At 40.1% G+C, this 15,299-nt stretch overlaps 2 protein-coding genes across 7 annotated transcripts in view; one reads left to right on the forward strand and one right to left on the reverse strand.

Annotated features, from left to right (window-relative positions):
• The window catches only part of LOC142663888 (ropporin-1-like), a 48,462-nt gene extending 36,826 nt beyond the window's left edge, over nt 1–11,636 (forward strand). For 2 of the 5 annotated variants that reach the window (XM_075842726.1, XM_075842727.1), the window contains exons 4-6: nt 4,208–4,384; nt 6,666–6,835; nt 10,525–11,635. In XM_075842726.1, coding sequence (XP_075698841.1) covers nt 4,208–4,384; nt 6,666–6,835; nt 10,525–10,591 — 414 coding nt within the window. In that variant the 3' untranslated portion in view covers nt 10,592–11,635. Of the gene's footprint in view, nt 1–4,207; nt 4,385–6,665; nt 6,836–10,524 lie in introns of all 5 variants that reach the window. The other 3 variants (XM_075842723.1, XM_075842724.1, XM_075842725.1) reach the window with 3 other exon arrangements.
• The window catches only part of LRRC20 (leucine rich repeat containing 20), a 495,648-nt gene that overhangs the window by 223,132 nt on the left and 257,217 nt on the right, over nt 1–15,299 (reverse strand). The window lies entirely within an intron of this gene.

Below are 15,299 nucleotides of genomic sequence, written 5' to 3' on the forward strand. Positions count from 1 at the left end.
AATCATCATAGTTAAAAGGGCTCTTGGAGATGCTGGTTGGCCTGGAGCCACTAACGTACATTGTTTCTACTACCCTGTCCAGGCATTCTATGCAGCTGGATGATAGATGCAGCACCCTGAGATATTCAATGGGTCTTTTCAGTGACCACTATATTAGCCCTTTATATGTTCTAAATATCTAGAAAGGTGCACCTTCCAAATTGGAAGGTAAAAAAAGAATAATTCATAACACTAAGTCTAAGATATTTGAACATGATTGTGTCTTATTATCCTGACAAATACACTATGTTACAGTACACAACTGCTCTATGAATGACAGAACTTTCAGAATTTTAGTCTGCAAATTCATATAAATGCCACAAATGGAAATTAGCTATAGTAGTTGACATAAAAAAATGGATATAATCAACTTCACAATAATGTTAACAACCCTGCACAAAAATCCAAAACTGTAGATAGCCGTTACAAATTATAGGTTGCTAATTCCGTACAAACAGCACATATTTAAGAGGACATTGGGGAAGCGTGTCCTCTCAGCGGGGAGGATTTGTATCTTATTTCACTGATGCCGTTGATTAAATAATTATTGGGTTTGTTGTGTTCAATGCAGGAAGTAATAGGTATCCTAGCAACTTTACTGCATCCCTCATTATAGGATGTTACATCCCAAGAAAGAGTAGAATTCATTGAAAATCTCTTCATAAATTCAAGTTTATCTACATGTTCTCTGGAGGAATAACTGTGCAATGAAAATCTATACTTTCAAATTCCAAGGAAAGCTGGAATAGCTGCTAATATCTGCTAGATCACGAGCACACATAAAACCATGTCTACACAGAATCGCAAGTGATATTTGATGTATAATACAGCACCCAGCAGCTCCGACAAATTACTATACAGCTTGGTAGATGAGACAGCCAAAGCAGACTAAAAAATGTACAGAATGGTAGAGAGGTCCCTTCTCAAAAAAGAATATGAATGTCAACCGAAAGATGTAATCCAACTGGGTTAAACTCATGGTGACTGTGCTCCCCCCACGCGAGGGTCGTTAAAATGTAAAATTTCAACTATTAGACCTTATGGAGGATAAATCCGAATACTGCTGATGCTTAGCTTTCGATATTCCTTAACAAAATGACACACATATTTGCAGAAGATATCTCTAGTGTGTTAGCTATAGAGAATTTAAGAAAAAAGAAAAGAAAACCCCAGCATATTACAGTGTAGCCACTACAGAAAACCTGTTATGTGTAAAGCAACAACATGATAGAAGGACCAAAATTCTTGAATAAGTAAAACTCAAAAGAGAAGGATAACTTTTTAATATATGGTAAAACTACTACCCTCACAGTTTTCTAGCCTTTACTAAAATCTTTCCCTAACGATAGCTTTTATCAGTCGATCCTGAAGGATCCAAATGTTTTTTCCTAAATGTGTCTAATTCACGGACTTCAAAATGGTGACTAACAAAATGGTTTGGATGAGGAAAGTATAAACAAGTTGCTGACTTTTATGCCTAGTGTTGCATTCCCAATTCAAGTATATAGTCTATAAAAAAAAAAGTAAATAAAACACACACACACACACACACACACACACACACACACGCACACACAGACAAACACACACACACATATATATATATATATATATACACATACATACAGTATATACACTGTGCTGTTCGCGTCGGGCTCTGAACAGAATCAGTCTCCTTCCCCCTCTGACAGATGACAATATAGTCCATTTTTACATTCCCTGCAGATAGATAATGTGGTATCCATTGTAGTGAAGGTATATACTGGGTGACATCTATAGTATGCACTCCCTTAGAAACCAATGAATATACAATGAAATAAAACAATAAAGACTGAGTAGGCATGTGCAGGGTTCATATAAGCTGTAAGGATGAAGCTCTACAATCCTAACAAGCTGAGAAGAAGTCTCCTCAGCTATACTGCCATGATACTGGAGGGCTCTGCTCCTTCCCTGACAAGCAGAGCAGAAAGCTGTTTATATTGAACCGGCTGTAGGAAGAGTAACTCAGCATGCGCGCTCACCAGCACGTCATTAGGTGTACTTGCACATTCCTATACACTATTCGCTATGTACTGGCCCTTTTTAATCAAGACATTTGCTATACCTCCAAAAAAACTCTATGTTTGGTAATGATGATTTGATATTTGATATTTTGTAGGCATCTGGACACGTCACATGGGGGACTATGGAAATGCTAATACCCTGCCAATTTATTCATACATTTTCTTGAGGAACGGCAGAACTTAAAGTTCTAAGAAAAGATGTTCCAGAATTGTTTTATAAGGGGAATACATGTATTTACTACAACAGACATGTCAGGAGAGATCCTCTTCAATGAAGCATCTACTAATCAAATTACAATGCTTTATGTCAACCACATACCTTGTAAATAAGACTCATGGTAGATGTCAAATATTACAGGGATTTTCCCACAAGCATCCACAAGAAAGGTTATAAATGTCTGATGGCTTGGGTCTGACAGCTGGGACCCTCAGCGATGACGAGAATGAGGGCACCAGAGTCCCTTGTATGAATGGAGAAGTAGTACGTATGCGTGATCATTGCTCTATTCCATGTCTATGGGATTGGCAGAGATAGTGGAGTACAGTAATTTTATGTTTCGAGAATCCTTGAACTGAAGCAAAATTGCTTGGAGATAGAGGCCCAAATACACCAGATCTAAATCAATTATGTCAAGTAATTGCTGCCAATTGTTTTATAGGCTACTGATTAATGGGGTGCAATTACTTATCCATACATAATTTATTACCGTTCTTTTATGCGAGATTGGTATTTTAAATTAGGTAAATGTTAGGTTTGTCCAGACATGAAAACCCACAGGTATGATACAGGATGTCGTTCATTTTTCCCAACAGTCAGGACCATTGTAATGTAGTTCAGTTTCCCTGCGCTTCTTCTACTATTTTATACATTTTTAGTCAGCAAGATGTCTAAACATTATTGATTTAATATTCCTTAACCAAGCATCTTGCAGAATCGCAGAGAAAAATATTTAAAAACAATGAAGTTTCCTCTGGGGTTGCAGTTTCCTCCATTCATGTCAATGGGATAAAACAAAAAAAAAAACAACTATGCATGTCCTTTCCGATTTTCAGTTATATTGTAAAGACCCAAACCGCAGTAAAAAATTGCATGGTGCAGAAAGCCATCTGACAGGCATCCCCTGTAAGGTAAATATTAAAGCAGAACAAATCCTGTCCAGACTTCTGCAATGCATCAGTGTAGACAAGCCTGGAATCGAAGACATGAAAGAGATCTGTGCTGCGGTTGTGTTTAGTTTACTGTGTGGATCAGGAGTCATGCACACCACCGCAGTTTTGCGGCCCTGTACTATACGCAATTCCGGATAGTATAAAACACATGCTAAACTATGAGCCAATGCACACGACCGTGAATTGAATGCAGATCTTGTGTGTGCACGGTCCGTGATTGCGGACGGCCCGCGGATGACACTCTGCTGCTCGTCCGTGTCGTAATCAAGGGCCGTGCACACTGCTACGGCAATGTGCAGGAGGCCTTACACTGCATAGAGTTGTAGCAATCCTTCATCAGTAAGAAATGCTGGATCTGCATAGGTTTTAAAGAGGACCTGTCGGCTCTCCTGTTAGATCTGTTTTGGTAAACACTTGTGTTCCCCATTAAATTATTCTGGAACATAATTATTTTGTAGAAGTCTGTGTTTTGACTTTCCTCCGTTATTCCTCCTGGAAATGTATAGATTAATTGACAAGTGGAATAGTAACACCAAATTGTCTATGGGCAGTGCCCCAACATAATAACACTGTACAATCAGTGCTGACAGTGTCAGAATGTATAGAGGCACAACCTATAGACCATGTAAAAGGCAACACCTAGTTGTCAGTTTATTCATAAATTTCCAGAAGTAATAACAGAGGAACTGCATGATGCAGAGTTCTAAGAAAAAGTGCTCCAACATTGTGATTTTATAGGAATATTTAAGCCTCTGAATGTAAAAAAAAAAAAAAAAAAAAAAAAAAAACTATTCCCATTACTGGCAGCAAGCAGACATCTTGAAAATGATAAAGTATCGAAACGCAAATTATATTGGAATGTTGCTAAATATATTATACAATGATTAAGATTTATTTATAGAAATATGCTAACAGAAAACATATAATTTTTCTAGTTAGGTGCAAGACTGACGATAACATCCAGTGAGCTAATACAACTATGGAATGATCTAGGTTTACCCCCGGACCTATACAGCAGCATAATGCTTGTGGGAAGCCTATCCGAACAAATTGAATGGTTAAAATTCTTAGCCCTGGCGTGTAGCGGTCTTGGAGTGGTAAGTCAACCAATGGTATGTAGTCTAGGGATGTCACGAGACCAGAATTTGGACTTTGATACCGATACTTTGTAGTATTGCGATTTCGATACAAAAACGATACTTTACCAACAGTAATAAAAAAAAAGTTCTTCCATTTTCTGATGTGAGGCGCGAGGTGTGATCAATTTTGAATGTGCCTCACATTAATAGTAATTAACCCCATCATGTTTCTCAGTCATAATGGGTTAATGTGTGAGGTACATGATGGGGTTAATTACTATTAATGTGAGGCACATGGAGGTTAAATTCATCACACCTCGTGCCCCACAATAAGTGAAAGAAAGCAGTTTTTATTTTATTTTTTTACAGCGTACACATCATAAATGACACAAAAAAAAGTTGCGCAGGTTATTGCGGCCACGCCAATACCGAATATGTGTATATTTTATGTATTGAGACTTATTTTAATGTTTATTGTAAAAAAATGTGTATGTGTATTGTTTTTATTTAATATTACTTTGTTTTTAAACTTTAATGTACTGGCATATTTCTATATGCCAGCACATTATCCTGTGTACGAATAGTACACAGACAGTTGTTAGGACATACCTAAGTATTCCCTAACAGGAAATATGGTCAGACAGCTCTGGGGTCCTTCAATGGACCCTGGGCTGTCTGCCCATATATGGTATGTCCCTCAATCTCGTTACAGGAATTCCTGTGATGCGATCCAAGGGGCAACCCACCTTCTCATTTTCTCCTGAATGCTGCAGTCAGCTTTGATCGCAGCATTCAGGAGAATAGCGGCGCAGATTAGGTTTCTCTGATCTCCACCGTTATAGAGCGGGGCTGCTGTTGTGTAATACAGCCATTGCCCCACTCCTGACATTAAGTACGTGCGCGGTCAGCATGAGGTGATGCGTCCGGCGCTGCTCTAATGAGCGGCGGTTCAAGTACTGAGGACAGAACATGGGGGTGTTTTGCAGTGCACCCGCCATGTTCTGTCTTCAGTGCTGCCGGTCATTAGTGCAGCGCTGGCCGCATCACATCATGCTGATAGTGCGCACTTGTCAGGACTCCGGAGAGGGGCAATGACTGTATTACACAGCCGCAGCCCCGCTCTCATACATTCATGTCTTACAATACTGAGCTGTGCGGCTGCACAGCTAAGTATCGAAATACATGAAACAACGGTATCGAACCGTTTGGGGATGCACAGTATCGAAGTTTTGATGCATCGTGCATCCCTAGTGTAGTCCTCATTCTAGTTATTTAAAATATATTTATAATAAATTAAGCCTCATGCATCAGAAATAAAGAGTTCTTGTTGACTATAGCAAGCATTCAGAGACCAAATTTTAATTGCCAGTGCACTTTAAAGAATAATAGCTCCACTCCCATAAGCTGCTATGTCCAAAAAGGACACTTTTTCTAGGAGTATAAATATATAAGATCCTGTCCGATTGTAACCATATTTACCACAGTATGGTCTCAAAGGGCTTTGAACAAACTTTGTTGAACTTTAAACAAACTTTGCATCAATCAATAATACAAGTGAACATAAGAAACTTTGTAATATATCTTATAAGAGAAATATGCCTCTTTTCCCACTTATTAGGCTCCTTACCTCCCCTCTAACTGTTTACTCACTCTGAAATTACTTTTAAATCCGTCTCGTTAAGAAAAGGTCACTAAGGAATCAGGTTACAGTTGCCCACATAAGTCTATGGTGAGAGGGAGGAGGGAGCGGGAGCAGAGTGAGAGAGAGACAGAGAGACACAGATGCTGCTGCAGCTTCCTAGTGTTACTGTATATTTCACCCCAGTGCTGGATTCACAGCTATACTGCTCCTTACTGCTGTATGTTGTCTACCATGTTGCTGCTGCTTCTATATGCGTGCTACAAAGAGATTGGAGAGCAGGATGTTCTCTTGTGTGTGCTGTGTATGGTTCCCCCTACTAGCTCAGCGAAAACTGAGAATTAGAGAGTGCTTGGAGAGGAAAAATTGCTAAGAAATGCAGGATACAAGTCATACAATGGCCACAAATAGTGCTACTCCTCATGTACACATATATGACGCTTATTCTGAAAAATCACCTGAAACGTCAGGAACGCTATTAAGAACCTATGGAAAAACATGATTTCAGGATTGGACCCCCACCAATCCAACATTGATGGCCTATCCTAAGTATAAGCCATCAATGTTTTAATCTCTGAAAAGCCTTTTTAACAACTTGTCCAGCATGGTCTGCCTAATGTGACTATTTGCAATGCTCCATAAAAGATCTCATAATTATGTATTTTATTTAAACAGACCATTGCTAGAACCCTGAAAATTGCATGTGAGGTCTTGTCAGACGAAGAGAGTGAACCTCCTAGTATTCCATTCAGCACATTCCAGTTCCTCTACAGATTTCTAGCAGCCGTGGACGGGGAAGTATCAGAGCCCCAAGTGCATCAAATGCTGACTTATTTAGAACAAGTGTAAGTCTCAAATATTTCTCTTAATGTACCTAATATATACAATATTTCATTTTCATTCACATTTTATTTGGAAAGAATAAGGCACATAAGAGGAATGTTATCAATAGCTATACTATGGCATTAAAAAGCAATGATTTGCAACTTTTTGCTGTACCCACCACTTTAAAAAGAAAGTGGATGGGGTTTAGCATAAGGGACAGGACCCCCATTGCTTGGCAAAATCACTATAATTTACGCCAGAGACTTGCATGGCTTATAGCGGTAATCTATGACAGCTCGTAGCCGGCGTAGATTTCCCTTTGAGGCACACGGATGGCCAGAGATGCGCCTAATTTATTAAGAGTAGTGCGTCTCTACAAAATTAGGCGAATCTTATTTAAGCGCTTAGATTATTACTGGCATATGGAATGCCAGTCTTAATAAATTCTCTCCATAGTGTCCAAATGTTGTTCGCGTTCCCTTCAGTTTTGCTTTAAAGTGCTTCTGTAGATTGCCACAAGGAATACATATATATATATATATATATATATATATATATATATATACCTGCTAAAGGACCATCGGTGTCTTCTCCAGTTCCAAACTAATATACTTATTGGGTTCCATCACCCAATCACCACAGAAAATAGTACAAACTATTCAGATCATGAGATAAAAAGATCCTGAGATCCATAAACCTAAATCATACTTACTGTTCCACTCACATCCCTCTTTTCTATCCAACAAAATACTTTACATTTGCCTTTATTAATCTTGTATTCAGAACAGTTTTCAAAATCATGTTCACATGTCAATATATTTCCCAACATTGTCTAAAAACATTATAAGATCATTGGCAAATAATGCCAGATGCACTACCATTCCTTTTATATCAATCTCTTTATCAAACTGGACTGCAGCAATGCTCTAGAAAATGGCTCCAAAACTAAATTGAATAAAAGAGGTGATAAAGGACAGTCTTGGCACATACCGTCAAATTGTGTAGGCAACTATTCCAAAATGTTAACCTGTGCGTTGGGTTTCTAATACACCACTCTAACCGCAGCGACAAATCTGCATTTTCTGAGTCAGTCATAGTCAGGCTATGAAAAGCCTTTGCCGTGTTGCAGGTTAGAATAGCACCCTTTCGTAGTTGCACTATCCTAGCCTTGGCCCAGTCAAATAGTTGCACCAGGGCCAGCGTCAGCACCCGGCAAACCCGGGCAAGTGCCGGGGCCCACTACCCTTGGGGGGGGCCCACTCGGCTACCGGGTGCTGTCACGGTCTTAGTCACGGCATCACTCTCCATATGTGGACAGTGAAATCAGAGGGAGAGAAGGAGTCCCAGGCAGAGCGCTAGTGGCGGCTCTGCTCCGGGACTCCGTCTCTGGGGAAGCCCCTGACATCACTGTTCATATATGGACAGTGTTGTCAGGAGCAGAGCAGTGTCCCAGGCAGTGTGCTAGTAGCGCTCTGCCCGGGACTTTGGCTCTGGGGTTGCCCCTGACATCACTAGCCATATATGGACAGTGATTTCAGGAGCAGAGCATGAGTCCCAGGCAGAGTGCTAGTAGTGCTCTGCCCGGGACTATGGCTCTGGGGCTGCTCCTGACAACACTGTCCATATATGGACAGTGATGCCAGGGGTTTCTCCTGAAGCGGAATCCCCAGCTAGAGCATCGGCAATGCTTTGGCTTGGGATTCCACTCCTAGAGGGAACCCCAAAGATGCTACCTACAGGGAGGGAGGCTGTGTGGTACTACCAAGGAGGGGGGCTGTGTGGCAATACCTGGGAGGTGGGGGCTGTGTGGCACTACCTGGGAGGTGGGGGCTGTGTGGCACTACCTAGCAAAGGCGCTGTGTGGCTCTACCAGGGAGGGGGTTGTGTGGCACTACCAGGGAGGGGGCTGTGTGGCACTACCAGGGAGAAGGGGGGCTATGTTTAACTACCTGGGGGGGCTGTGTGGCACTACCTGGGGGGGGTCACACTCTTACCGTATAGCGAAAATATTTTTCCTAGTCTGAACTATAAAAACCATAAAGCAGTTTTTTTTTCTCTTCGATGAAATTGGTTTAATAGCATCTGTGGTTTTCTTCTCTTTGATGCTAATGTGTTTGAGAATTACTTTCAACGTGGTTTGGTAAAAAGAATGAATTTATAGACTGCTAAAGAAAACATTTAAGATTGAAAGTATGTGAATCACAACAATGCATAAAAAAATTTATGCAAATAATTTACTAAAAGATCAAAAACATTTTAACGTATTACGCACAGGCATCGCTAAGTGAGGTATATTAGGGGACTATGTGTGAACATTTTGACTGTCAAGCATCTGCTCTGATAAAGACATTTTGTATTAGGGATGTATTCATTATATGGCAGATATTGTGATGTAGTTGAAGATAATAATTGTGCAAAATCAAAGATGTTGTATAGGAGTATAAAAAAGGACTTGACTGCTCACTGCTACCGACTTAAGAGTTATCCTATGAATCATTTCCATACCAAAAGTCCAGAAATGCTGTTAATAGCTGTTTACGAGTAATTTAATGTGTTTCTAGCATAAAATAAAACCTCTCCTCTTTTTTGCTATTACTCTGTCCCACTTGGTTCTGCTCGGGTAGTGGCTCTGAGCAGAATCAATCTTCTTCCCCCTTTGGTAGCTGACAATATAGTCCCTTCTTACTTTCCGCAGACCAGTGATATAGGGTCCAGGGTAGTGAAAATATATACTAAGTGACATCCACAGTTTCCCGCCCCTAGAAACCAATAAAAATATAATTACTGTAAATAAAGGATGAAGGAGTCTCCTCAGTTATACTGCCATGGTACTGCAGAGGGTCTGCTCCTTCCCTGACAAGCAGGGAAGAAAGTGATTTCTATTGGTTGCTCTACAGTGAATAGATAATCATTATGCAGAGAACTGTATGTGGAAAAAGTGACTGAACATGCATGTCCATCAGCACTCAGCTCACATTGCTATACACTTTGAACACCAGGTGGCGCAATACTATGTAAGTAAATATAATCTCTTCACTGGAACCTTTTTTAACAGCTTGTAAATGATCTATGATGTGAGAAGTTTTGATCAGTGGGGGTCTGAGTACTGAGACCCCCACAGATCGCTAAAATGAAGCGGCAGAAGCGCTCGGGTTGGAGCTGAGCCGCTTCGTTTCTGATTGGCTTTTCTCGGAAAGCCGAGCAATTGATGTACGGACTTATAGAATTTCTATTGAACCTGTACACAAATTGTTTGGCTTTCCGAGAAAACCTGATCAGGAACTAAGCGGCTCAGCGCTCACCCGAGCGCTTCTGCCACTTCGTTTTAGCGATCTATGGGGGTCTTAGTGCTTGGACCCCCACCGATTAAAACTTTTGACATGTTACTATGACATGTCGGAAGTTTTTTGAAAGTTTAGTAAACCCTTAAGCTGAAGTTGCCCTTCTTTATTAGATTACAGAGGACATTTTTTTTACATTTCCCTTATTATATATACAGTGTTTGAGAAAAGTTTTATATTTTGGTGTCCTATTATTTCATGAAGTTTCCCACAAAGTGCTAGTTCCCCTTCAAATGCAGATACATTTTCTAAAGGAGGACAAATAGGGTATTTACTTCTCTTATTAAATGCATTTTCTGTGTGGCACTGTATGCTGAACACCAGAAAAAACAAACAGGCTAAGTAGAATGCCTTTTTTCTCCCAACAGGGTTGGCCTGGACGGACTGATTAAGGTATCTGACTTCACTGAGAATCCAAACGTGAGGCTGGAATAATGAATGAAAATCAGTATCCTGGAGAAAGCTGAAGGCGGTAGAAGTTAATCAAGATACTAGCATCAGTGGCACTTGTTCACCTCCAGAACAATAAAAAATAGCATGTTAAGGAAGAAATTTTATTATAGAATGATTTTATTAAGAAGCTGTTTGTGTTGAGGATAACCTTTATCGGTTTTACAAAAAAAAAATAAGCTGTTTGTGCAGGAATGTCTCTTTGCCTACTACAAACAACGTTTTAAGGGGTTTTAAAGTGAAGTGAAGGCATATTGCTAGGCTATGCTATTACTTCCTGATCGTTGGGGGTCCAGCTGCCGTGATCCACACGATCCTCTGAATGAAGAGACCCATGCCAGTTAAGTGATGTGGTACTGTCACAGGTTTTCCAACCTCAGTCCCCTCGTTCTCGGGATTGGTGCAGCCATACCATAATATTGTTTCTCACAACATTGAGAAGTGGGCTTTTGGGACCCAGACAAATGAATAATTCAACCTTAAAACAGGGGGTTAAAAAAATTAGATGGTGTTTAGCGCTTAGTCAGATGAACGAGTGTAAACTCGGACGTGAAAAACTGCAGTGTTTCACATCCGAGTCACACCTGTGCGGGACCCGTTTTCATGTATCCCTCAGACTTGTCTATTGAGGGATCCGTGAAAACGGAAGAAAATAGGACATGTCCTATTTTTTCCCAAGCCCTTTACACGGTCCGTTAAAACAACGGCAGTGTATACAGCCCTATTGAATTGCATGGGTTCGTGTGCAGTCCGTTTTCTTAACGAACAGCACACGGACGTATAATACGCTTGTCTGAATAAGCCCTTAGAATGTAAACACACACAACATTTTGCAATGTATAGCTTATTAAAATATTTCAATTAGCAGTTAAATCGCTTCATAGTGTAAGCTATTGTATTAACCCCTAATAACCAAGCTTGTTTGGAGTTTAATGACAAGCCAGATTTTTCAAATCTGGAATAGAGAATAACTGCAATAGTTTTGTATATCCAAGTAATTCTGACACAGTTTTTTGTCACATGTTGTACATTATTTAGGTGGTAAAAGTAGACTGATACGATTTGCATAAATTAATTAAAAAATACAAAAAATCGCTTACATTTTGTAAAAATTTTAATTTTTCCCTATTTTGAACTGCAATATATCACATATGTACATACATACTGTACACATTTTTTTTTATTAAATATATATTTTCATATCTTTATTTTGCACTTTTGAAAAAAAAGAAAAAAGTGTTTTTAAGCAAACATTACCAAAAGTTTGTTACACACACTAAGGCCCCATGTACACGAACTTAAAAACGCCCGTAATTACGGGCCGTAATTACGGCACGTTTTTACGGGCCCATGGACTTCTATTGGCCACGGGTAACTCCCCGTATGCTTACGGGAAGGTGCCCGTGCCGTTGAAAAATATAGAACATGTCCTATTTTAGGCCGTAATTACGGCACGGGCAGGCCCATAGAAGTCTATGGGGCTCCCGTAATTACGGGAGCGTTACTAGGCGACGTCAGTAAATAGTCACTGTCCAGGGTGCTGAAAGAGTTAACTGATCGGCAGTAACTGTTTCAGCACCCTGGACAGTGACTTCCGATCACAATATAGATCAACGTTTATACTTACCCAGAACTCCCTGCTTCTTCCTCCAGTCCGGCCTCCTGGGATGACGTTTCAGCCCATGTGACCGCTGTAGCCAATCACAGGCCAACCACAGGCTGCAGCGGTCTCATGGACTGCCGCGTCATCCAGGGAGGTCGGGCTGGATGTCGAAAGAGGGACGCGTCACCAAGACAACGGCCGGGTAAGTATGAATTTCTTTTACTTTTACTGCGGAAAGGGCTGACCCTTCTCTCTATCCTGCACTGATAGAGAGAAGGGCTGCCAATTAGTGCAGTGCAATTTTGGAGCGAAAACGTGCCCGTAAATACGGGTGGAGTACTGGTGACACCGGACCCGTATTTACGGGCACGGGTCCGTAAATACTGGTGCAATACGGGTCGAATACGTGTGGCCAAGGACCCGTATTTACGCCAGTATTTACGGGAGGAAAAAATACGTTCGTCTGCATGAGGCCTAACCCCTTCCCGACATTTGACGTATGGCTACGTCAAAGCTGGGTAGGGGAAGTATGGAGCGGGCTCACTCTGTGAACCCACTGCATATGATGTGGATGTTGGCTGTATGTTACAGCCAACACTTCACAGTAACGAGTTAACCCGTTAAATTCCGCGGTCAATAGTGATTGCTGCATTTAAATCATTAGAAAGAGGGGGACGACCCACTCTAGCAGCTCATTGCTCCCACCGCAAGGCAATCACAGGGTGGTGATGGATGCTATGGCAGTCTCGGGGCCTAATGAAGGCCCCCAGGTCTGCCATCTTCATGCTCCTACTAAGCCCTGCCTCTGGCAGGGCTTAATAGAAGCCTGTTAAAAAGAAGATATACTGCAATACATTAGTATTGCAGTATGTAGTGCAAGCGATCCAAAGATCGCTGGTTGAAGTCCCCTAGGGGGACGAATAAAAAAAATGAAAAAAAATTTGCCAAACTTTTAAAGTTAATCAAAAGTCCTTTTACCATTGTCTCCCTAAAGCATTGTAAAAAATAAATAAACATAATTGGTATCGCCACATCCATAAATGGACTATTACAATATATAATTATTTAACATGCACGGTGTACACCGTAAAAAAAGAAAAGAAAATGTAAATGCCAGAATCGCTATTTTTTGGTCACCTCGTCTCCAACAAAAAATGGAATAAAAAGTGATCAAAACCTCGCATGTACCCCAAAATGGTAGAATTAAAAACGACAGCTTAGAAAATACTATATATATTTGGTATCGCCGTAATTGTATTGACCCACAGAATAAAGATAACATGTTGTTTTAATTGCATGGTGAATTCCGTAAAAACGATGGAGGAATCGCTGTTTTTTAAATTTTCTACCCCACAAATAATTTTGTTTCCGTTTCCTAGTACATTATATGGCACAATAAATGGTGCTATGAAGAACTACAACTCGTCCCGCAAAAGTCAAGCCCTCTTAGGACTATATCGACGGAAAAATTAAAAAAGTTATGGCTTTTTGGAAGTTGGGGAGCAGAAAATGAAAATGAAAATCTGAAAATTGTTTACGACGGGAAGGGGTTAAATGAGCGCAAGTTCCATAAGAAAAACAACCGACTCATTGCCTTTCTAGAAACCTTTTCTTTATTCTCTATCCAATTTCGCTTTTGAGCTAGATATATTGCTAAATATTTATATGACGTCACCCATTCCACTTCCTGATGAAAAATAGACATCGGCACCACCATCTCCGGTTTCCTACGTAGGTCAATAATCATTTATTTAGTCTAGCCAATATTCAATTTGAATCCATTCCTATTACTCCAAGTAACAAAATCCGTTATCAAATCCATATACTCTTTTTCAGAACCTTCTTTTATGGCCCCCATAACTAGTGTTATTAGAGAACTTCTGCACAATACCTAAAATCTGCCATATATAACGCAAATAAAAATGGCGATAGTACCATTCCCTAAGGTGCCCCAATATCACTTATCTCCATTCATGAAATACAAGCACTACTACGCACATACTGCAGGCGCCCCCATAAATAATCAAATAGCCAAATTGATACTCCTCTATTAATGCGGATGCTCTCCATTTTATTTCTCATCAGTTCAGGTCTTATTAGATTAAACGCACTAGAAAAATCAAACACATTACTCTAATTACCACCCCATTAATTTCTAAAAAAAACAAAAAAAAGAGTATGCCCTATGCAACAAATATAAAACCGCATCCTCTGCTCTAATCCTTGGTTTATAGGCAAACAGCAAAGGATCCTCGTATTTTACTACAGCCGATTTAAGGTACACTAACATCACCCTTTCAAAGGCCTTCATAATGTGACAGGTTAAGACCCCCGGACGATAATCATTTACTAGCGACAGTTTCTGCGACCTTTGGTATATAGGAACTATGTGAGAAGTTTTCCACACCTTCGGTACTCTTTGCTGAGTTAAACTTGAATGAAACAGATCTGACAATGGGCCACACAGTGCATCAGCACAAAATCTCAGAAATTTGGTATTGATCTCATCCGGTCCTGATGCTTTCCTTACATTATTTTTTTTTTTAAATGATCTCTAACGGCCTCCTTTGTTACCACAAAACACCCTCCTCTGTAGCATTCCTCTTTACGTTGTATATTCTACATCTTCCCTTCACTTGTTCGGTCAAATTAGAAAATCTATTGAAATCGTTTTTAAATAAATTTACTTTCCCTTCATCCTCATCAATAACCCTTGGTCGCTCCCTCAATCCATTTATAGTTTTCATTCCCGACCAAACCTCCCTTACGTTGTTTTGTGCCAGTTTCAATTCCAATTTTCTTCTTACTTTCCCTTATTTTGCTCTTCAGTTCCCTTTGCACTATTCTAATCTCCTCACCATCCATGTCTCTGTACGCCTTTTTTCTTCCTGTTTAATACCTATTTAAGATCTTTTCCCATCCACGGTTTGTGATTTTCAAAGCATTTTACCTGCACCTTTTGTATAATTAGATCTGTAATACAATCAGCAATACATTCCGTAACTTCATTTATATCACTTTCATCTGTCTCTAATCCAAAAACTCCCGAATCAGTAATTTCAAAACAAGTTCTCAACTTAGACCATTTCC

Source organism: Rhinoderma darwinii, chromosome 11 (genome assembly GCF_050947455.1).
Source record: "Rhinoderma darwinii isolate aRhiDar2 chromosome 11, aRhiDar2.hap1, whole genome shotgun sequence".
NCBI classification, from domain to species: Eukaryota; Metazoa; Chordata; class Amphibia; order Anura; family Rhinodermatidae; genus Rhinoderma; species Rhinoderma darwinii.